Source organism: Camellia sinensis, chromosome 11 (assembly GCF_055761805.1).
Source record: "Camellia sinensis isolate YWXY chromosome 11, ASM5576180v1, whole genome shotgun sequence".
Taxonomy (NCBI): domain Eukaryota; kingdom Viridiplantae; phylum Streptophyta; class Magnoliopsida; order Ericales; family Theaceae; genus Camellia; species Camellia sinensis.
Window position 1 is genome coordinate 100,895,125 of NC_138971.1, and position 23,383 is coordinate 100,918,507.

The 23,383-nt window shown below is 37.6% G+C and overlaps 1 protein-coding gene across 1 annotated transcript; it reads right to left on the bottom strand.

Moving 5' to 3' along the window:
- Window positions 1-20,284: 20,284 nt before the first annotated feature.
- OTP85 (Pentatricopeptide repeat (PPR) superfamily protein) lies at window positions 20,285-22,724 on the bottom strand. Its single transcript, XM_028249087.2, has one exon. It carries the CDS (start codon window positions 22,364-22,366, stop codon window positions 20,573-20,575), a length of 1,794 nt encoding a protein of 597 aa, XP_028104888.2. The 5' UTR covers window positions 22,367-22,724; the 3' UTR covers window positions 20,285-20,572.
- Window positions 22,725-23,383: the final 659 nt, after the last annotated feature.

Below are 23,383 nucleotides of genomic sequence, written 5' to 3' on the forward strand. Positions count from 1 at the left end.
CTAAATTTTGGCATACATCTTATTTACTCCCTTTTGAGGGACACTGGGGTCTGAGAAACCCACTTCATGGCCGAACGCCACTTTCGGTGCTTGGCAGCCCATTTTCGGGACCCCGAACTGCGTGTTTTGGCCCCCGAGCATTCGTTTTGCATCGATTTTCGTTCATTTTTGGCAAGTGCCTCTGTTTCATCACCAGGAAGGTCACTGGAGGGTGGGAGGCCAGCAATTATCTTGGCAACCAGTTATATTCCATTTTCGCCCTCCGGCACTCGTTTTTTCTCACTTCCGAGCCAATGTTGAACACCTTGGAGCCACTTTCTTCAACCCCAAACCACATATTTGTGTTGTACACACATGGGAGGATCCTAATATGATATGGCCGGCCAGAAATTCCATTTGACCCTTTTGAGCCCCTCTTAAAAATGGCTTGTTCTCTCTCCTGTTTTAGAGTTTCCAAATTCGAATCACAGGGTTGTGATGAGGAGGCATGGGAGGACATCTTTATGTGGCCGGCCACTAACTGAACTTGACCCTTTTGACCCCTAGCCGGCCGGCTAGGGGGGGTGGCCGGCCGGCCACCTGCAACTCCAAAAGGTGGCCGGCCATGATCCTCTCAATTGGCACTTTACAGCTGTATAGCTGTCGTTCCCCAGAAACATCTGTATCCGGGGGATATTTTGTGGGGGAAAGCCTTGGTCCTTTTCCCCCACCCTTTCCTTCCATACTCCCCCTCCTTTTGGTCCTTATAACCAGCTGCAAGCATTGGTATTAGGGGTTAGAAAAATTGGTCTTCAAGCCTTGATACACAAATCTCCCTCCATCTCTCTTATTTCCTTGAAAAACCTCCAAGTCCTACACCACCATTTCTTCTACACCACCAACCCCCACCCTTCCATCCTCCATTCCAGAAGTTTGAAGGTGTTCTCCAAGGCCTGAGGAGCCACAAACTCAAGCCAAGAGGCAACCAAAGTCAAGCCTTCAAGGGTAAGTAGTATTTTTCCTTTTTTGAGCTTATTTTGGTATCTTTTCTTAGCCATACGTGCTTACTGATTTGAGCTCTGACCAAAACTGAAAATGTCATTTTTTTGAGCTCATTTTCTTGTTTCATTAAGGGCTCAACCCTGTTTGAGCCCCCCATCTTGCACTTGCTTCAATATCTTCCTTGAATGCTATTTTCTTGCATGCTTTGGCAGCCCATTATGCTTTCGTTTTTGGGCGTTTTATAGAACTAAAAATAGTCCTATTTTGAGCCCCTCTTAAACATTGAAGAAGGGCTCATCAGTGTTTGGGACCTCCATGTGCCACTTCATGTTATATCCCCTCTTTGGTCCTCATTTTTGCATGCTTTGGCAGCCCATTATGCTTCCATTTTTGGGCGTTTTACAGAACTGAAAATAGTCTTATTTTGGCCCATTATTCATGTTTCATTAAGGGCCTTTGGCTGTTTGATGGATATTTAGTATACTTTGTGCTTTGGCCATCTTTTAGCCCATTTCTTGCATAAGAGCTTAGCCATATCTATGTTTGTTTTTGAGGTTTTTACAGTTCTGTAAAGTGGCTTATTTTTGGCCCCTATTCAATGTTGTTGAAGGGCCCTAACCTGTTTGGGACCAGCAGCTGTGAGTTGCTTCATAACCTCATATTTAGGGCCATTTTTGCATACTAGTTTTTCCCTATCTTTGCTTGCTGTTTGGCCATGATTTGTACTAGTAAAATGCTAATTTTTGGGCTGCCTTGCTTCTGTATTTTCATTCCATGTACCAATTATGCATGCTTTGTATAGCTGTAGTTCATTCTATGCGCCTAATTTGCATTTCGGGAGAGATTCCATGCATCGGGTGTGTTTTCGCCTTATTTCGGGGCTGTTTTCCCCACATTTCAGTGCTGAAATTCCATTAGCATGTTTGCATATCATTTTCCATGCTATTGCATTGCATATGCCATTGCCTCGGTTTGCGTGCCCGTGTGCACGCATTTCGAGGCACTTCATTTTCATCCATAGGCCTCTTATGTGAGTGCGGCTGAGGCTCTCTCATGTTAGTGTAAGTCCATGTTGCATTCTATATGCCATTTTAGCCATATTGCATTGCGTATGCCATTGCCTCGGTTTGCGTGCCCGTGTGCACGCATTTCGAGGCACTTCATTTTCATCCATCGGCCTCTTATGTGAGCGTGGCTGAGGCTCTCTCATGTTAGTGTAAGCCCATATCATATTTCCAAGTCATTTGCATTGCATATGTCATTTTCTCGGTTTGCGTGCCCATGTGCACGCATTTCGAGACATCTCATTTTCATAGCATTGTGCATGCTAGGCTGTATCTTAGTTGCATTCATGCATATCATGCATATTGCATCGTGTTCACTATAGGAGTTAGCCCGGGCACGGGAAACGAGGTGCGTTTCGTACTCCGAGTGACGGAACGTGTCTCCATCCCCAGTCACCGACACTCCGGATTACCCATGATGGAGTTAGGTTCTTGTTGTGTTTACACGTGCATTCATTCTATATTAAGTTGCACATTTCGACTCCTCTACCATCATGCATCGATATGCGTGATTGGTGGCACGAGGATCGAGGCATGCATATATCTGTGAAAATACATTGCTATGCCCCTTTCCTGCTCTCTGTTGCAGCAAAATGAAGAATCAGCAACTTTTCAAAGTCTGGTACGCTTTCCAAGAATAACTGCTAAACAGAGGCTAATTGGGGCATCCCGGTGGATTTCCGCGCAAGGCAGCCCAGACATGCATCATTCATCAGGAGCAAGGCAGTCCCTGGCTTGCACGCCAGTTTACAGTTTTCTTAGTTAATTTGTTAATTAATTAGGAATTTGTATATTATTCGGACTGTAATATTTGGACTGTAATATTCTTTTATTCAGGACTGTATATTTATTTGGACCCTCTGCGCGAGGGCATAATTGTAATAAGTGTGCGTGAGTGTGATGTATGTCTTCCAACCCCACGTCTTTCTTCCCTTTTATTTACCTGCTTATGATGGTTAGATTAGGGCATATTTCAATTAGCATATAGTATGATAGCATGTTTGCATTCATTCATCTGTTTTACATGCACCGGGCTCGGCGCATCATACTAACTGCATTGTATTTTCAATTCCAAATTGAATACATGTTAGCTGTAGCATTCCATATGCCATGTTTAGAATAGCCGAGCCTACTATAGGTTGCATTTTTGCATGTGTTGCATTAGGCATTTCTGTATACTTAGGGTCATGCATGATTTCTAATGTGATTTCCATTTTGGCTTGGAGTACTCGGTAAGTTTTATGCTTTAGCATCCTTGCATGCGTGTGAGTGATTGCCATGATAGCATGCTTACCATGAGGCTATTTGCTTATGTGATATAACTGCCTGAATGCCTGTGGGTGAAGGTTGGGTTACTTGGATTGGAATAAATCATCAACTGTTAGTTTTAAGCCCACTAGATAGTGGCAAAACCATTCTTTGCTAAGCCCACCTGCGGGTGGCAAAATCTGCATTTTAAGCCTACTTGCGAGTAGCAAATCATCTTTCAAATAAACAAGCATGAAATGTTTTGTTCCAATTCAGGCGACCCAGTCTATACTTATATGCTGTGTGCATCACATAGTAACCTAGGCTAATAACCGGAATAAGAACATACAATGTTTTCAAAAATAGATATCATGGTTAGTAGAGGCCGATCTTTGATCGGGCGAGCGGGGGTGCTCACGAAGTGACCTTCCCCAATCGTACCCAAGTTCCCGAGCCGAGGCAACTTTGGTGATGACAGACACGTGGCCTTAGGCAACGAGTCAGGGTTTCCTAAATTTCCCAAAAATAAAATATTTAGGTGGCGACTCTGTATCTGGCAAAGCAGTCCATGTTTGGCACTTCTTTCAAAAATCTGTTTTCTCAAAACGATTTGCTGGATTTGGACTCTTTGGTTCAGACTTAGAACCGTGACAAATTTGAGAGTCCTGAGCTGTAGTGACCCCAAAATGAACAGAACGGGAGCTCGTTCCTCCTGGGGCTTTCGGGGACGTCTACAAGTGTACTCCGAGCCAAAACAAAAGCTAGTTAGAAATATGCATGATCCTAACTATACAAAATGCCTAATGCAACACATGCAATAATGCAACTAAATAAGCTCGGCTATCTAAGATGGCATATGAATGCAACGATTTGATACATGTATTCAAAGAGGTATTGAAATACGATGCAATTTGAATGATTCGCCGAGCTCGGTGCATGCAATACAAATGAATGACGCAGACATGCAAAGCATAAGGTATGCTAATCAAAACGTGCCCTAAACTAACCATTGAAAGCGGTTAAGTAAAAGGAAGAAAGAAGTGGGGTTGGAAGACATGCACACACACACGCACGCTTATTACAACATATCGCCCTCTCGAATGAGGGTCCAAATAAATAAGCTAAACTATACTAAGCTAAGCTAATTAATACAAACCAACTAATTAACTAATCTAGCTAATTAATTATTACAACACAAAATTGAAACTAGCTATGCTAAACTAATTAAAATATTACAAAACAGGTTAAGCTAATTAATTACAACACATGTATTGATTAACTACAACTAGCTAATAAAGCAATGAAGTGGCCTCGCGAGTGAGAGAGATATGCATGTTCGATTGGCTTTCTTCTGAAAATCCACCGCCTTGCCTTTGGATGCCTCTGTTTGCACTTTTGCTTTGATCTTTGAATATTACACCATTTAACAGACTGCCTCTGCTCCACCACAAGAACATCTTGAACAATTTTTCCACTGGTGGTCGGTTGGCCACCATAGGTGGCTGTTGGCCACTATTTGTGGCTGTCGGCCACCCTTTCCCTGGAATTCTCTTTTTTGCTGCAATGGAGAGCAAACAGAGACAAAGTAGTGTATTCTTCAAGGAATGTGTGTACTGCCACCCTCATTATCATGCCTCAAGCTCAAAGGAGTATAGCACTTGGCTCTTAAGCCACCAACCAAGCATTTTCATGCATGATGGCCAAAGAACCAAGCTTGTACAAGCTTAATGAATGCACATATAAGACTCAAATAGCCGCCACCCTATCATGCATGATCAAGGGTGACGGCGACCAAGGAACGTGACACGTTTCATCACTTTGAGTATGAAACGTCCCACATTTCTTGTGTTTGGATTAATGTCCGATCTAAACACATGCAATGCAACACACATGTTTATCTTGGTCATGTTTTACTTGGTTCATTTTATTTACACATTTTACATTACCGATTAAGTACAATGTGATTGTCCTCTAATGAGAGAGGGGCCAACCAAAGGATGGTTTAAGACATGAATGAGATCATGCCTTTGACTAGTAGAAACCCTCAAAAAAGAGTTAAAGCCATTGAGCACAAACTCTATCTCATGCTTAAACACAATCATAAGGTTAACCGACCCTCAAAACAAATGGAAAAATGAAGAAATGAGAGAGGTTGCAGATTTTTCAGTTCTGAAACGGCATGAAAAATAGTGCTACAACATGCAAGCAACACATGCACAACATGTTAAAAGCCAAAAGCATTAAAGCTAGTGAAGAGCACTACACTAGAGGCATGCAATATCAAGCTCAAATGATCACACCAGCTCTGGACAGAGCTTAAACATGCCAAATCAGTGGCTAAATCATGCTAGAATTGAAGCATAAAAAGTAAGAAAAACATGCTCATGTATTGGCTCACAAACAAGGCTCAAAGCACAACTCTCAAAATCAATGAAAGAGTGGAATATGTGAGAGTGTAACAGAGATATATGCACTGAAATCACATGCTAAATGATGCTATATCATGCAATCATCTCAAGCAAAGCATGTTAGAGGCCTTGAAACACAAAGCTAGTGAAGGCATTTACATTACAACCATGCATAACAAGTCTCATATGACCAAGGCAGCCCAAAACAGAGATAAATCATGGCAAATCAGTAGCAAAAACAAGCTGAGACCAAGTCACAAAAGAGTAAAAAATCATGCTCACATGCTAGGCTATCTACACATGCAAACAAGACACAGGGAGGGAAGGCTGCCCCCTCCTATTTTAGACCTCAAAACATTCTTTTTGCCACTAAAATTCCCTTGGAATTCAGTGTTTAAAAGGCCAAAAAATAGTTGTTTGAAAATCTTTAAAAGATGGCTCAACACTTAGCAAACAAGCTACAAAAGAGGGTGGACCACCCCTAACCCCAAAAAGGCTTTAAACTACCATTTTTAACCCTTCAAAATACAGGTTTTTGTAGTTGAAAACTAGGCCAAAAACAGCATGCAAAGGTGGCCAAACAAGTGTGCAAAAAGAAGCTTAAAAGGGGTTAAGCCTAAACCTTTGAAGCACAACAACAAATAGCAACTTTCTAAGCCAAAACCAACTTTGAGAGCCCAAATAAGACCTCTAAGAACCTCAGCTACAAGGTAGTCTAATTTGGCTAAGGGGTTGTATGCAAATATCTATAGAAAACTCACTTTCAAGCACTGAATAGGAAGAGAGAGAGGATTCTAGAGAGAGAGTGAAATTTTGCTCACAAATTTTCTGAACCCCCAAAATGGGGGAGGGACCTCCCATTATATAGAAAAACAAGCCAAAAGCTTGGCTTCATCCCTCCATATGGAGGATACACTCAGTGATCAACATCTGGCACAGCTGGCACATAAAATATCTGAAAAAGGAGAAAAATGGCCGTCGCCCATCACTGGTGGCCGATCGGCTAGAAATGTAGCCGATCGGCCATCAGTGTAGCCGACTGGCCACCATTGATGGCTGGCAGGCACAAGCCATGACCGATGGACATTGGGGATTGCCGACAAGCCACCCTCTCCTCCAAATTCAAAGCAACAAGCTCTTGGTCCACAACCAAGCACAAAACAGACAAGTTGAGAGGCTCCAAGGCGAGGTGCTCAGTCGAGACCTTCAGAGACTCAAAACGAACACGAGCAAGCACAATCATCGAGTGTTCAAACGATGACCACCAAGTCTTGAGGACAGTAAAAAATGGGGTGTTTACAAAACCATATTTTGAATCTTTGAGAAGTAAGACTGGGTACACTAACCATCGATGTTACTTGCTTGAGGACCATCCAGAAAGGCGAAAGAGTAGGGATAACAATGGTAAAATTGAGAAATGGAAGAGACATTTGGAATTGCCGGTGGAAAAGATACAAGAGCAGTTGGACAACGTGACAGGTGTCATATATGGAAAGCATCCAAGTAATAGGAAAAGGTCCGTCCCGTCAAGCACCTAATTGGACAAAGGTAAGCATCTTGTATGAGCTACCCTATTAGAAGAAGTGAAAACTTTGACACAACATTGATGTCATGCATGTGGAGAAACATTTTAGTGAAAATGTTTTCGGAACTATGTTAGGCATTAATGGAAACAACAAGGACACAAACAAGGCATGGTTAGACTTGGAAGATATGGGTTTAAGTAAAGAGCTATGGCTAACACAACGACCCGATGGGTCATATGCCAAGCCTCGAGCAAGCTTTTCATTGACATCTGCAGAGAGGGAGGGTTTCTTTGAATTCTTAAAAACTGTCAAGTATCCAGATAGGTATGCGACAAACATATCCCAATTAGTGAATGCAAGAACTGGTAGATTAACAGGCCTAAAAAGCCACGACTATCATGTACTTATACAAAGAATTCTTTCCATTGGAATGCGTGGTTACGTGGATAAAGAAATTAGCACAACACTTTTTGAGTTAGGCAATTTCTTTCATGACTTATGCCCTAGGACACTAAGGCGGAGTGAACTGGAGAAATTAGAGGAATGTATAATACACATTTTATGCAAGCTCGAAAAGATCTTTCCACCAGCCTTATTCGATGCGATGATCCACTTGGCTGTTCATTTGCCTCATGAGGTTATTCTTGAAGGACCTGTGCAATATCGATAGATGTAACCCAATTGAATGGTATTTTTTACACTTATAGTTGTAAATGAGACATGCGTAATTGTATTGCATGTATAACTATACTCCTAATTGGTTCTCTCTTCAAGGTTTCTTGGAGCATTAAAAAAGTTTGTGACCAACCGAGCTCGACCAGAAGGTTCAATTACCGAGGCTTACATTGTGAAAGAGTGCATTACTTTTTGTGCAATGTATGTTGATGGGGTTGAAACCATGCATAATCGACCAAAACGGAATGAAGACCATGGTGAACGTCAACGAGGTTTGACAGTATTCACGGAAACTGCACGTCCAATTGGTCTAATCACACGAGATGCTAAAATGTCTCAAGAAATTCGTGATATTGCTCATTAGTTTGTGTTGTACAATAGCCCAGAGATAGATAATTATTTGGAGTATGTGTTTCATTGAATTATGTTTATGCTTAGCTTTTTTTATTAGTGGTATGTAGTAATCACAATTTTTTTTTTTTTTTGAGTAGGGAACACAAAAATCTATTACAAACTCGAGCTGGACATGACATAACCCATATACAACGACAAGAATTTCCCAAGTGGTTAAAAGAGAGGGTAAAATATTTATAATTTTTTGACATTTACAATTTAAACAAAATTAAAGTTTTATAAAATTTTGTCATTTATAAATTATTTACTTATTGTTTGTTACATGTAATTGTAGATAAATAGATAATGAGTTGAAGAGTCATTAGAGGTAACTGATGAATTGTGGACATTAGCAAATGGTCCTAATTTGTTAGTGAAAGAGTACTCAGGTTGCATAATCAATTACAGACAGTTCCATGCTCGAGATCTAGACAACCGTTGTAAGAGTTAGAATAGTAGTGGTGTGCTTACACGTGGGGATCACGAAGGAAAATTGCATGACTTCTATGGTCACTTGTGCAAGGTTTTGGAATTTGACTACATATGTGATAAAAAGGTTGTTTTGTTCCAGTGTAAATGGTACAACCCTGATAACACTAGTAGAAACAGAAAAATACGATTTGATACATATTGCACAAGCATTGACGTGAAAAGTCGGTGGTAATAATCTGATCAGTTTATCCTACCTAGTTAAGCTAAGCAAGTCTTCTATCTAAATGACACCAAATTGGGTGAACCTTGGAATGTCGTACAAAGAGTGCAACATAGGGGTGTCTTTGATGTTCCAGAAGCTAGTGATGGAGAATTATTGGATCGTTTAGAAAATAATGATGTGTTCTGAAAATCCTAAGTGATTCGTGATTAGATTAAGATTTAATTATTCCAATTCCAAATCAAAGAAAGCTCACAATCTAAATCATCAAGCACTTACGAAAGTGATTTAGATTGTTATTTTCGAAAAATAATAAATCGACACAAACGATTTTTACATGGAAAAATCACAATTGAAGCACCTTCAATTGTGATAAAAAAACCACGGGCAAAACACCACTAATCAATCCACTACTGAAGAAAGAAAGATTACAAAGATAACAAACAAATTACCAAACGCATCCAGTTTGTCTTCAAACCTTCTGTAAATCTTTCACCACAACCTTCGTCTTGGAATTGATTAGTATGAAGTTGAATCCGTAACTTCTATTGCCGAATCAACGACCACGCACAGTATCAAACTCCTTTGATGCTCCACGCTTGAATCTCCAGATTCCACTGAAGAAGAACACTCTTGAATATGAAGAAACAAATTCCTTGATGTATGTATCTCAAATCATAGGTTTAAAACTCACTCAAAAATATCAAGGAAAACTAGCAAACAAGCCCCAAAACAAAACCCTAGAGCTTCCAAAATAGATCTAGGAAACTTAATCCTAAAATAAGACTTAAACAGATATATATAGAAAACAGGGGCCGCGCACTCCGCTCGAGCGCAGGATAGTCCGCTCGAGCGGATCCACTAAAACATGCGTGTGAATAAACAGGTTTCCGCTCGAGCGCTGTAACCCACGCTCAAGCATGAAATCACACTTCTCAGTATTTTTGCCGACGCGCCCAACTACTAAGATAGTACACATTCCGCTCGAGTGCCAATGGTCCCGCTCGAGCGGGAAAGCCAAAAAACAAGAAAAAAAATTTCAACTCTATAAAATAGAGTTTGTTCATGGATTTGGCAACAAAGGGACCTAACATGTTCCAACAAGAAAACATTACTGATGTTATTCCAATTGACATTGACCCAATTGTTCGATATTGTTGGGATGACGTTGAATTCAATGTTATTTCGGCAGTAGGGTCATTAGATGAGATAATGGAAGAGAATAGAGATGACGAATGAGTTAATGAGATAATGGAAGAGAATAGAGATGACGAATGAGATGAAGAACCTGACATTCCTGATGTTGATATGGATCCTGATATGGATTATGATATGTAATTTTTATTTTATACTTTGTTTCTGACCAGATGTTTTTAATTAATGTAATTTTTACATTATATGTTTATGTTACTTTCTTTTTCTTCTTTTATTTAATGGTGCACAATTATATTGTCTATATTTTCCAATTAAAGTTGAATTATGTCATATAGTTGTAGAAAATGGTCAAAGGCAAAAAACAATAGTTGAAACCAAGTTATTTGAGAACTAAGAAGCTAACAGAACATGAGAAACAAAGAAATAAGCGAATCAAGGAGAATTATGAGATAATGAACAATCTTGGAGTGAAGAATATTACAAATTCTTTGGTGAGTGCGGTTCTGCCTATATGTGCAAATGCAAAAGAAAAAGGAATTAGGGTTGAGGCAGATGATGATGATGATGATAATGAGTATAAACCATCAAAGAGTAAGGATGACGATGATAATAAGTCATTGGGTTCCTTTGACTGCAAGGTATTATATACATTATTTTATATTTGTGTGTGAACATGTCTTTTACTATTTAAATATCTTCTTCACATATCTTAAACATCATATATTTTTTAAAATATATTTTAACTATGTTAAATATTTTTTTTACTATTTGATTATGTTATTTCAAGAACAAGAGATGACACCTAAACTCCATTTACAGTCTCATTCAAGGCCATTAACTCCCACCCCAGAGGAAGGGATGGATCCCCCATGTCAGGATGTTGGTACCCAACCCCTACCACCTCATAATGTGCAACCTGAGCACAAGGTGACTGCATCTAGCAGCGTTGGTAAGTTTGCAAAGTTACTTTTAAGGTCTAACTTGCATTTGTTACTTACTAACTCAATTAATATTATGTCCTTACAGCATCACATAACTAACGTGGTCGTGGCCTGACACACGGCATACAAGCCCAGCGCATTGTCGATAAGGATGGAAAGATGTTAGTTCCTGTACTTGAACAATTTTGTGCGCCAATAGGAGATAAAGCCTCTAAGCTAGCCTCCAAGATTGGTATAGAGGTTTGAATGCAGTTACCAAACCTGAGCGTTCGTAGGTGGAAGAAGGTGGATGATGCTAATAAGGAGCCGATGATCCAACGCTTGGCGGTAATTATTGTCAAACTTTGTCTTTCAAGTTGTAGCATTGTTTGTGATAAGGCTTCAAATAATAGTGTAGCATAGGTGTTTATTACAATTTGTTGCTTGGTTATGCTCAAGTTTTTGCTTCCTGTGTGAAAGAACTACTCTTTTTGTTAGGCCAGGGCTTAAATATCAAGCTCTAGACCTGTATTTATTTATTTATCAGTATTATATCCATGTTACAGCCACAGAAGTATGTAAGTATCATGGATGTTGTGAACTTAGATACTAGTTTTGGGCACATGACTTATCTGCTTGTTAAATTTGCCTCATCTCATTTGGTTTTAGTTCCATATCCCTAGAGTTAGTACTATGGTTTGAATGGCTATCCTTGGTAGATTGAATGCTCTTGACAGGTTGGTTGTGTATGGGATTATGAGTTCTACCTGTACTAGGGGATCTAGAATCTGCTGTGATGGATTTGCTATTGTTGCCCTATTGTTATGTTGACTGTGGCTCTAGCTGTTGTTCTATTGTTATGTTGGTTGGTCTATTTCTATGTTGGTTGCAGCCCATGTTGATTGTAGTGTTCTTTCACCTCTGTATTAGCTTTGTTGTTGTGATTCCTTTTTGCAGTAGCTTTGTGGTTTGTTGCTATCTTTTTGTTGTTATAGGTGGTGGGCCTGGTTGGTTTCAAAATGCAAACTGTGTTTGCTTTTTGTGGGCCTTGTTTTAAGTTGCACCTAGTCGTTTTTTAGTTTGTATTTCTTTAATGTTTATTTTGTATTAGCTTCTTTTGGTTGGTGGACAGTGTTGTTAAGTTGTTAGGCTCTGGTATTTTTTTTTTTTTTTGGCTTCTTGTGTGTGTGTGTGTGTATGTGTGTTGTGCTTCATGTGTGTTATATGGACAGGGATCGTGGAGTTACTCCTATAGTCTAGTTGTTGTGTTTCACAGTTGGTTTCTACTACGTCTAATTGTGTATGTGAACAAAATTTAGGTTATTTAACTTATGAAAAAAAAATGATTTGATTTTGCAGGATTAGTTTGATCTACAAGGCAATCGGAGTGATATAACAAAGGCTTTAGACACATAGTTTGGTCGGTGATTGAGTGGCTTCACCTATAAGTTGCACAAACAATATGAGTAACTTAAGGATGCAAGGGAGGAGGAGTATGCGATAAGCCACCCACCTGCAAGTGTTACTCTTAATCAGTGGACATCTCTAATTGACAAGAAGTGGAATAATAAAGAATTCATGGTAAAATGTTTCATGTTAATTGTCAAAAATTAAATTTCTTCTTACCAATGTTAAGTTTTCTTGCTTTTATTGGTGTTTCAATCATGTAGGAACAATCACTAACTAATGTGAATAATAGGATGCAAATGAAAACAAAACATCGATGTGGATCAAAATCAATCCCGGTAAGGGTGTACAGCTCTGTGTGTTCAACTAATTTATTTTGTGGGATTAGTAGTAGGCTTTGTTATTTAAACATTTGAAATAACATTAAAAAACAAATGCATCAGATAATTGCAAATGGAAAAGTGCCCGATTTGGCAGAATTTTACAAGTCCATCCACTATAATTCGGACACGCATGAATGGATTTTGTCGGAGAGCCAAGTTAATTATGTATGTACAAAGCAATGCATTTTAATTTTGATAAAATTATTTATTTTGCTTTGTAGGATAGAATAACTAATAGTTGTTTGATTTATTTCAAATTAATAGGACAACATGATAAAGGCGCAAGCAGAACACCTCTCGCAAACTAGTGTGATCCCCTTGACCCCAAAGGAGTTGTCGGTCAAGGTGCTTAAGCCAAGGTCAGGTTATGTGAAAGGACTCGGCATGAGGCCTTCTTCTTCTATGAAGATTACTATTGCACCTGCTAAAAATAGTGACTATGTTCAACGCCTTGAGATGCAAATAGCACAGCAAAATGAACAAATTGCAAGGTTTCAAAAGTCAAAGAAGAAACAAAGTATCATAGAGTTTTTGAGACAGAAAGGTATCACGGGAAATTTTGAGAGTAGGGAAAGTTCAGATTTTGATGGACGAGCTTCTTAGTTAGTATATTATGTTTCTATGTTAATTTAGTAGAAAATTTCTTCTTCAACTAGGGTAGAATAAAAAACTACTTTGACAAAGGTCCCAGGAAAATAGTGAAGTATGCATGTAAAGGCTTGGGAAACATCACAAACACCTTGAGATGGAGGAACATAAGTTGTGCAAGCTTACGGAACAAGCATGTGGCTCCCGATTTGAAAACTACTTTGAAATTTGCACTATTCCAACACTTAGGCACAAAAATAAGTATTAGGAGGGGGGAAGCTTGAAATAGGCTCAAAAAGGCTCAGGAAACATCACAAACACCTCAAGAGGAACTAACATAAGTTGTGGACACTTCAAAACAAGCACATGACTCCTATTGGAACAAGCACATGACTCCTACTTTGAATTATGTATTTTTCCAACACTTAAACTTGAAAATAGACCATTGAGGGACAAAATAGTGAAATATGAACAACAAGGCCCGGGAAACATCATGAACACCTCGAGAGGAACCAATGTCAATTGTGAAAACTTATAGAACAAGCATGAGACCCCCAATTTAAAAACTACTTTGAAATTGTAAATTTCCAGCACTTAGGCATGAAAATAAGCCATCAAGGGACAAAATCATTAAATAGGCACAAAAAAGTCTAGAAATTATCATGAACACTTTGGGAGGGATCAACATAAGTTGTGAAACTTACAGAACAATCATAGGACTCTCGGTTGGAAAACATTTAGGCTTGAAAATAGACCGTTAGGGAGTAAAATCTTGAAATAGTCATTAAAAGGCCCGGGAAACATTATGAACACCTTGGGAGGAACTAATGTAAGTTGTAAAAATTTACGCAACAAGCACAGTAAATTTTGGTTTGAAATTTACTTTGAAATTTTTATTTTTTCTCTTCTAGATTGCATGTTAACATATTTAGTGAATGGCTACCTAAACCTTTTGTTTTTGTTTTTGCTTTTTTTTTTTGTTTTTCTTTTTTAAATGGCGGATTGGAGATGAACGAATTTGGTAACCTGTATAGCAAGAGCTTTTTGTTGATATTTCTAGACACGTATCCATCACAATGTAGTTTTACTTTTTGTTGATAATACCAAACACGTATTTTGACTATGTTGTCGTGGGTTATGATTATATTATAATGGATCTTATCTTTTTATTGATACTATCAAACATTTATTTTGACTATGTTGTTGCTTTATGCAAATGAACAGGTTTTTGTAATGATTTGTAATCGATATTATATTGAATAGGATATTAAAATGAATAAGTTATTTTGATTGTGTTGTTGTAATTTTTGATTTTACTAGAATAGATGTTATATATTAATTTCTTAATACTACGAGACATGTATTTTTCTTGTATTGTTTTATGAAAATGAACAGTTTAATTTTATATAGATTTGTATTACATATTTAATTAAATAGATTATTAAAATGCATAGGGATTGTTTATTGAAAAATATATATATATATATATATATATATATATTGCAAATATCCCCCTTGCACAATTTTTAAATTTATTTATTATTGGTGACGAAAAAAAATTGTCACTAAAACTTTCTAATCCTAACAAATAATTTTGTCACACATGTTCAATATTTCATCACTAAATTGAAATATTTCTTGATGAAAATTTTTGTCATTGGAGGGGCTTTTTTTTTTTTTTTTTGCATCTTTTCATGACGAATATTTTCGTCACTAAAAATTCTATCACCATTTTTAATGACGAATATTTCGTCACTCAAAACAAATAGAATAAAATTTTATTTAATTCTAGTGACGAAATGAATAGTATAGGTGACAAAATATTTAACATTTAGCGACGAAATGTTTCGTCACCAAATACCAATAATAGGCGACAAAATAAAATTTCGTCACCAGGTACTTTTAGCCATGACCAATAGACGACGAACGTGGTGCCGAAATTATTTCGTTGCAAATCAATTTGGTGACAAAAATTTTACTATTGGAGATGAAGTGATTTTGTCATTGAAGAACCATTTTGTTGTAGTGTCTCTCTCTAGTTCTTGAGCTTTTGCACCAAATACTCTCAATCCGTGCATTTCCTCACCCTAGTCCTTTGGAGTAAAAGATAGAGCACGTCGAGAGTTTCATTCTAATCGGAGAAGTTAGTGTTTTTGGCTCTGTCGAGTTCTACTTCTTGTTTCCTTTGGTCTTCTCCTTTCAGATAAGGATTTCTTTGACTCTCTTTATGATTTTTAGCTTAGTTATTTGTCTTTTTAAAATAGTTATATGATTGGGAAATTTTGGTAAAACCTAGGATTTGGTTTGAAATCAAAAGATGGGTTTTTCCAAATTGGTTCTTGAAAAGGGTTGTAGGAATATGGTTGTGGATGAGTTGTGTCGAAATGATGGAAAGCTTTTCTCAAAATTGATTTTGGAAAGAAAATAGAGTTTTTGCCCTAATATTGGATATTTGAAATTGTGAAAAGGGAAATGAAAAATGATATTGGATATTGTGAAATTGGAATAATGATTATGTTAATAATGATGGTAGAGTTGGATATGTGTTATCACTTCCATTGGAATTGATGAAAATGTACCTTTGATTGGAATTTATTATTGAATAAAAATATTTGTTTTGGACTATCGGTGGAGGATAATCTTGATTGTTGTAGACATTGCATGAGAATTAGGATGAATTGAAGAAAATTTCTTATCCATTGTACATTGTGCATCATTTTACATTGAACATTTAAATTTTTTTTTTTTTTGGTTGAGAAAAATAGGTGATTACCGTGGTGAACCTAGTTAGGGGGTGTAATTGTGGTTTTACTATGTTGGCATGTGTGTCCATGGTGAAAGTCCCGAAACCCACACTGTTAGGTGCCGATCCTTCCGATTAGTACCGGTAAAATGGCTTTGGAAGTGCTTGTATAGCCTACTTGCGAACATGCACCTACAGATTCCCAGTGTGTTGTATCCACTGCCCTGTTTTCTGTGTGAATGGATTATTTTCATGAATTGACATATAATCTGGCATTGCATTGTTTTGAAATAGAAAATGAGAAATGTTTGACAAACGGCATGCATGTGCATTCATCTTATGATTTTGCTAAGATTCATATACTATGTTAGATTATCTCTACTGGATTTTGGCTCACCCTATGTGGAAACAACTTGTGCTAATGATATGCCTCCGCCAAGGACATAGCTAGGGAGGACTCGGAGCTTAAGGCTGCTTTTTGATTTCTTGATGTAATTATTTTTTTAAGCCTCGGGCTTTATTTGTATTGAGTTTAAACTTATTTTGTTGTAAATTGTCTTGGAAAGTTGTAAGCCATTAGGGCATTTCTTTATGTGATTTTAATTTACTTTCTACTCTTATATCCATGTCATATGCTATAAATTCATAATTTAGGATTTGTGAATATATATTGCATATGCCACCCTTTGTAATGATCAAAGATAAAATGTATAGAAGATATTAGATTATTGATCAATTGACTTACTGGTATGAGTTGGATTTTATGTTAATTATTTCGGGATGTTAAAATCGTTGAATGACTAAGATCAAATTTTTTTCATTGGAAATCTACATCTATGCAAACGGATCCTAAGAGTCCCATGGTACTATATATGAATACCCTTCAATGATGAGATTTTAGCATTCTCACAAGGTAAGCAGGATTAGAGGTGAAAAAACAATTTTATCATTATTTTACAAAAACAACAAAAAAACAACAGAGCTTTTACGTAATTTAATAGAATTAATTACAACCAACTAATACTATCACACTAGTTTACAAACAAATGCAATTTTTATTTTATTTTTTATCAACAAAAGAGAATAATATTATTAAAAAACAAACATTGAGGAATACAAGTAGAGAAGGCCTGGTATCAATGGCGTCATAGCTCGAACATCCCAATTATATTGGCATGGCACCTACCTCCAAGCCCAATTATGTGCATACCAGACAACTACAACAAGAGTTGGCGAAACCAGGGGACTACCACACTCAAAGAAAGTGATGAGCTTTGATTCTCATGGACTTGATTCCTTCCAAGAGAAGATGAAGTCGTTTAAGTAATCTGTGAGATTGACTGAGCACTTTACCCAAATGGCAGTTTTTAATTTCACAAGCTCCATCAACTCCCCCCAATTGGGATCTTTTTGGAAAAATGCCTTCTCGTTCCTTGTGAGCCATAGAGTCCATATGATAGCTAGTGGTAGGACTTCCCAGATGACCTTAGCCAAATGCTTAAGTTATGGTCATAGCACCATGAAAGAAGATTTGGTATGGAGCTCGATGAAACCCACCTTAATACCGACCATTTGATGCTTTCAGACAATACCTTCCATGAGGAACAACATAACAGTAGCAGGTGGTTGGTGGTTTCAGTCTCATTTCATTTCCACAAAATGCACAAGGATTGGAAGCGGGGATGATATATTTATTTATAATAAAAGATCTGATGAGGCAGCTTGGTTCCATCATGCCAGCCACCAGAATGCTTTTACTTTTGGTGGTTCTATTGACTTCCATAACTTCATGATAGGAAAAGTCGGAGATTCAAAGATGCTTCAAAGACACGGTAAAATCAATTTACTATGAAAATTCCAGCAGGTGAGGGGTCCAGACCAATGTCTTTATGACCGTCGCTGAATGTTAGAAATTTTTGTAAGCGATGAATAAGTTCTTGCTGAAGTTCTTCCTCCCAGGCCTATAGTCTTATTCTATACTCAATGGTCTACTATAGTTGACTAGATGCACTCCTGCTTCGGAATAGATTATGAATATTAGTCTTTATCCACTACTAGAGAGAACAGCCTCGGATAAAGATCAGAGAGAGGAGTGTTTGAAAGCCAAGCATCTTTCCAGAATTTTTAGTCTTAGCCCATTGCCAAGCTTGAGAATGGTATTGCTAAGAAACAAATCGAGAATCTGAGAGTTGCATCTTTCCAGTCTAATAATATTCTTCCATAAAACAAAACAATTCCTGAAGCTTGAGCTATTTGGAAGCCAACAAGTTTGATCGATATTGTTTTTGGCACATATAACTCTTCGCCAGAGGGCATTGGTACATATAACTCTTTGCCAAAAGGCGTTCTCTTCAATAGCAAACCTCCACCACCACTTGCAAAGAAGGGATTCATTATTCTCCGTGGTTTTCCAGAACGCAAGGCCTCATAACTTTTTGCTTACAGAACAACCTTTTTCTTTTGTCCCAGGCCTGTAGTCTTCTTCTATACTCAATGGTCCATGATAGTACTGACTTCACCAAAGTGATCCTGCCTCCTAGAGAAAGATATCTCATTTTTCAGGAAGACAACTTCTTCTTAATGTTCTTGACAATGGGATCCCAGGTTTTGATTCTCATAGGATTTGGCCGTAAAGACATGCCAAGATATTTTATTGGTAGAGCCCCAACATTGCATTTCAGAAACTTTGCCACTTGGTTTGTCAAATCATTACTGATGCCAATCTCGCAAATGATTTATTTATGAAAATCGATCCTAAGCCCCGAGATTACTTCAAAACAACGAAGAATCCTTTTGAGATTAACGATCACATTCCAATTGGAATTGCAAAAGACTAACGTGTCATGTGCAAATTGGAGATGGGTGAGATTGAGGCCTGACTCACCAATGTCGACACCTTTTATTAAGTCAGCCTATTTGGCTCTTTGGAACAGAATGTTTAAACCTTCAATTTATCTCACATCTTCAATCTAATACCACCACACTAGTAATTCTATCAGCCATTCCCATAATAATCATAATTTCAATTAACTTAATCCAGTAATCAAATGTGACCTTGGTACAAACCAATTTTCACTTATTAGTCTTGGTTTTTGTGTTTATCGACAATTTTTACTGACCACTTAAACAAAAAAGGACTTCAAGCCGAGCTTGAGAACATAAGGTTGAGCATGAGAATAATCACTTCAGCATAGACTAAAGGTTAGATCTCTATCCAATCTTATGACACTAATTAGCCACTTTTCTTTAGCACAACCAACATTGAATGTCTTTTGTATGTTCATTTTTAGAGTACTTGCTTTATGCTTTATGCTTTATGCTATTATTTTAGTGGTATCTACGAATAAACTTCTAGTTCGCAATAAATAAATAAAAATGAAACTTCTGCTAAATTTTGATCTAGCAGTGATAGATGTGACATTTCCTTATTGGAAGCCGCTTGCGTGGGTCCACACCAGCTCCCAATCAAGAGCTGTTATTTCCGTCATATTTAGACCAATAATGAGCTTGATTAGCATTGCTCAAAGGAGAGGGGAAAAAAATGGAAAAAAAAAAAAAAAAAAAAAAAAAATTTAAAAAGAAAGAAAAAAATGTCATATGAATGGTAAGCTCTGTAACTTTTATTGTACAATCAATATATGTCCACAATGGTGCATTTTGATCATTTACACAATGCATAGTTAAGAAAAAGTGCAATCATCAAAGTTCAAGCGATTGCTATTACTTGATAAAAATTTGAGTGATGAGTTTCATGTCTTCAAACATAGCCAATTTGGAGAAGTAGCAATAGATTGCAAAATCAGAATTAAATAGCATTAAAGAATCAAATAAGACTTTCAAGCAAGCACAACACACACATAGAGCACGCCTTTTAATGGATCAAATAAGACTACTACACTTAAATTCAATGATAAATGAATCAAACACGATAAACAAAAGTGTTAGACCCCAAAAATTCTGCCAAAAATTTTACCAAATGTCTCACATGAGTATGGGACCCACATGGGGCCCACATTGTGTGAGTCTCACACCCATGTGAGACATTTGGTAAAACTTTTTGATAAAATTTTTGAGATTTCTAGCATTACTCCACGATAAATTACTCAAGTGTTGTGCATTGTTTTCATGATAAGTAACGAAATAGCTCAATCTCGTCTAGTAAGATCCATTTGGTTGGTTCAATAACTACTTGTTTCTGTACATTAATTAACTTTGGCACACTGCAGTTGTGTAGCTGAAATAGAGTGCATGTCCATCCTAATCATGGTCATAAGAGACAATAAAAGAGCACCAACCTCATCTGCTTATTACTGGCTCTGATGTGCTAGGAATGTTTCCAAAAATGTATTAGATAGAAAATGTTTTCACAAACACAACCAGTACATCTCAGTAGCGTTACAAGAATCAATTCTGCTTCCATTCAATTCTACTACCAGTAATCCCCACAAGAGCACTTCCCATCTTTGAAATGGTGGAACCGCTGTACATCTCTGAGAATTATTTGTCTTTTGAAGACTGATGATATAAATTTAGCAGCTGAATGGCAATCTCCACAGATACGCAAATTCTTCACAATACGAATTGTCATTCCAGATGGGGTGTTTAGGAGGCCAAAAGCAATTGCCAGTTTTTCACTATGATATCTAAGAGTAGCTTCTTTCTCTCTATCTTCCATATCTGCATGAAAGACCAAGGAAGTATCTGGAACATACCCAACCAACTTTAATTTCTCAACCAATTCATCAAGTGTCTTGTGCAATTCTCTATGCTCAACACGTGTTCCATCTCCCGAAAAGAATTCATGTACCACATTGTTCACCTCTATCGAGCTACATCCCGGCACCTTCTCCACCCCTTTATCTTTCATCAATTTCCTGATATAATTTACATCTTTCCGTCTCCCAGCTCTTGCACACATGTTCGAGAAGATCACATAGTCCCCACTATGTGAGTCATCTAGGACAAAAATTTTCTCAATTACCAGCTTCCCCAATTTTACATTGCCATAACTGTTGCAAGCTGCTAACAGGGTTCTCCAAAGTATTGGAGTTGGCTTAATTGGCAGTTCATTTATGAACTTATAAGCATCATATAAGCGGCCTGCTCGACCTAGCATATCCACCATGCACCCATAATGCTTGATCCCAGTAGAAATTTTGTACTTGTCTCTCATACTGAAGAAATACCCCCAACCTTCATCTACCAAACCATTGTGATTGCATGCATATAAAAGACCCAAAAATGTAATTGCATCAGGTTCAACATGCGCCATTTTCATCTCCTCAAATGTAGATATAGCTCTATAACCGTGCCCATGAATCGCATAAGCCACAATCATTGCTGACCATGCCTGCGTGTCTCTGAAAGTCATGCTCTCAAAAACGGAAACCGCATCATTCAAGCTCCCACACTTTGCATACATATCTATTAGTGCAGTGCTCACTTTAACATACTGATCAAATCCATTTCTATTGACATACTTGTGTACCCATTTCCCTATATCTAATGCTCCTAACAAAGCGCAAGATGAAAGAACGCTAAGCATTGTGACATAAGTAGGGTTGACATTTCTAGCTTGCAATTCCTGGAACAAAGACAAGGCCTTGTTCGGTTGACTACTCCTAACATAACCAGCTATCAATGCATTATAGATTACTACACATGGTTCTAATATCCTAGAAAATATCTGGGCAGCCGAGTCCATATCATTGCATTCGGTATACATGTTTATTAAAGCAGGATACACATAAATGTTACAGTTCTGCCCATGTTTAACAACAAGGCAATGCAATTGCTTCCCTTGTTGTATAGCTTTAGAACTAGCGCATGCCTTGAGGAGAGAGGGAAAGGTGTAGTTGTCAGGCACAAGGTTGGGGGTTTGGGTGAAGAGAGTGAAAGCTCGAAATGGGGAAGTAGTTCGGGCATAGCCACGGGCCATGAAGTTGAAGAGAACAATGTCTGGGTTGGGAATTTGGTCGAACAGGTGGTGGGCATGTTCCATGGAGGAAGTGGTTGGGTGGACGGTGCAGCAGTTGATGAGCTTGGTAAGGACAGAGATGTCATTTTGGAGGTGGGTTTTGATGGAATAGGCTTGGATTTGCTTAAGCTCTCTGAGAGAGTTGCATTTGGGTAGGAGAGAGAGTGGGTGGGTGTCCTTTCTTGGGCTGGCTGTGATGGGTTTTGGGAAAGGTGGTGGGCTTCTTGGTGGAGCTGGGGTTGCCATTTTAGACCTTGAGTAAGGAAAAGGTATTGACTAGTGTTGTTTAAAGGTTACAGAGTTCAAGGATAAGAATTGAGCTGAGCATGAGTTTCTTGAGCAAAACCCAACAACAGTCAAGCAAAGCTAAATAGCTACCAATGTCCGGTACCAAAATTATGTGCAGCTGCATGTCAAACAGATGAGAGTAATACTAGGACCATGAAAAAATATGTAATGAAAATGATCATGAAAATTTTTCCACCTTTAAATTACACATATAATAAAATATCACACATTAATCAAAGATGAAAAATCTTTATGATGCATTTCATAATTTTTTTTTATGATCTCTATCGTTACTCAATAGATAATACCAACCCTATTGTCAGAATCAGTCCAAAAGTCAGCCAAAGTAAAAGCCGAAGCCGAAGCCGAAGCCCACCCGAAAACCAAAAAACAAAAACTTTGGCAAATTACTTACACCTCTATTGGGTTCGTTTGAAAAGAGCTATTCTAGATTTTTTTGGCTATTTTAGTTATAAAAGACAAAATAAGTTATTTTAGTCACAAAAAACAAAATATCACATCTAACTCATAATCATTACACTCTTTTCTCACAAAAAAAGTTAAAAAAATCAAAAAACTAAAAAATCCCTCCCAAACCAAGTTTTTTAGCCCAGGCTAAAATAGTCAAAAAAATCAAAAAGTCAAAAAGCCAACCCACTTCCCAAACGGAGGCTATAGATTTTTTCTTGAAGTTTCAAAAATTATATTTTGTCCCATCGTAATTAATGTCGTTAACGGATATCATAAATTGACTAAAATATCCTTTTGACAAATAAGGGCAAATTACCTACACCCCTTTGAAATTTAGCTAAATTACAGATTCCCCTTGAGATTCAGTTAAATTACAGATTCCCCATGAGGTTTAGCTAAATTATCATTTTTAAATAAGTTATGAAATGCAAAATTAAAATGGAAAAACACTTATCACATTACAAAAAATTAAGGTTTTAGAGACCAAAATTTAGAGATAACATT

What these genes read in the sequence shown, in the direction of transcription:
- OTP85 (XM_028249087.2), bottom strand. Translation starts at nt 22,366, where the DNA reads ATGGCAACCCCAGCTCCACCAAGAAGCCCACCACCTTTCCCAAAACCC.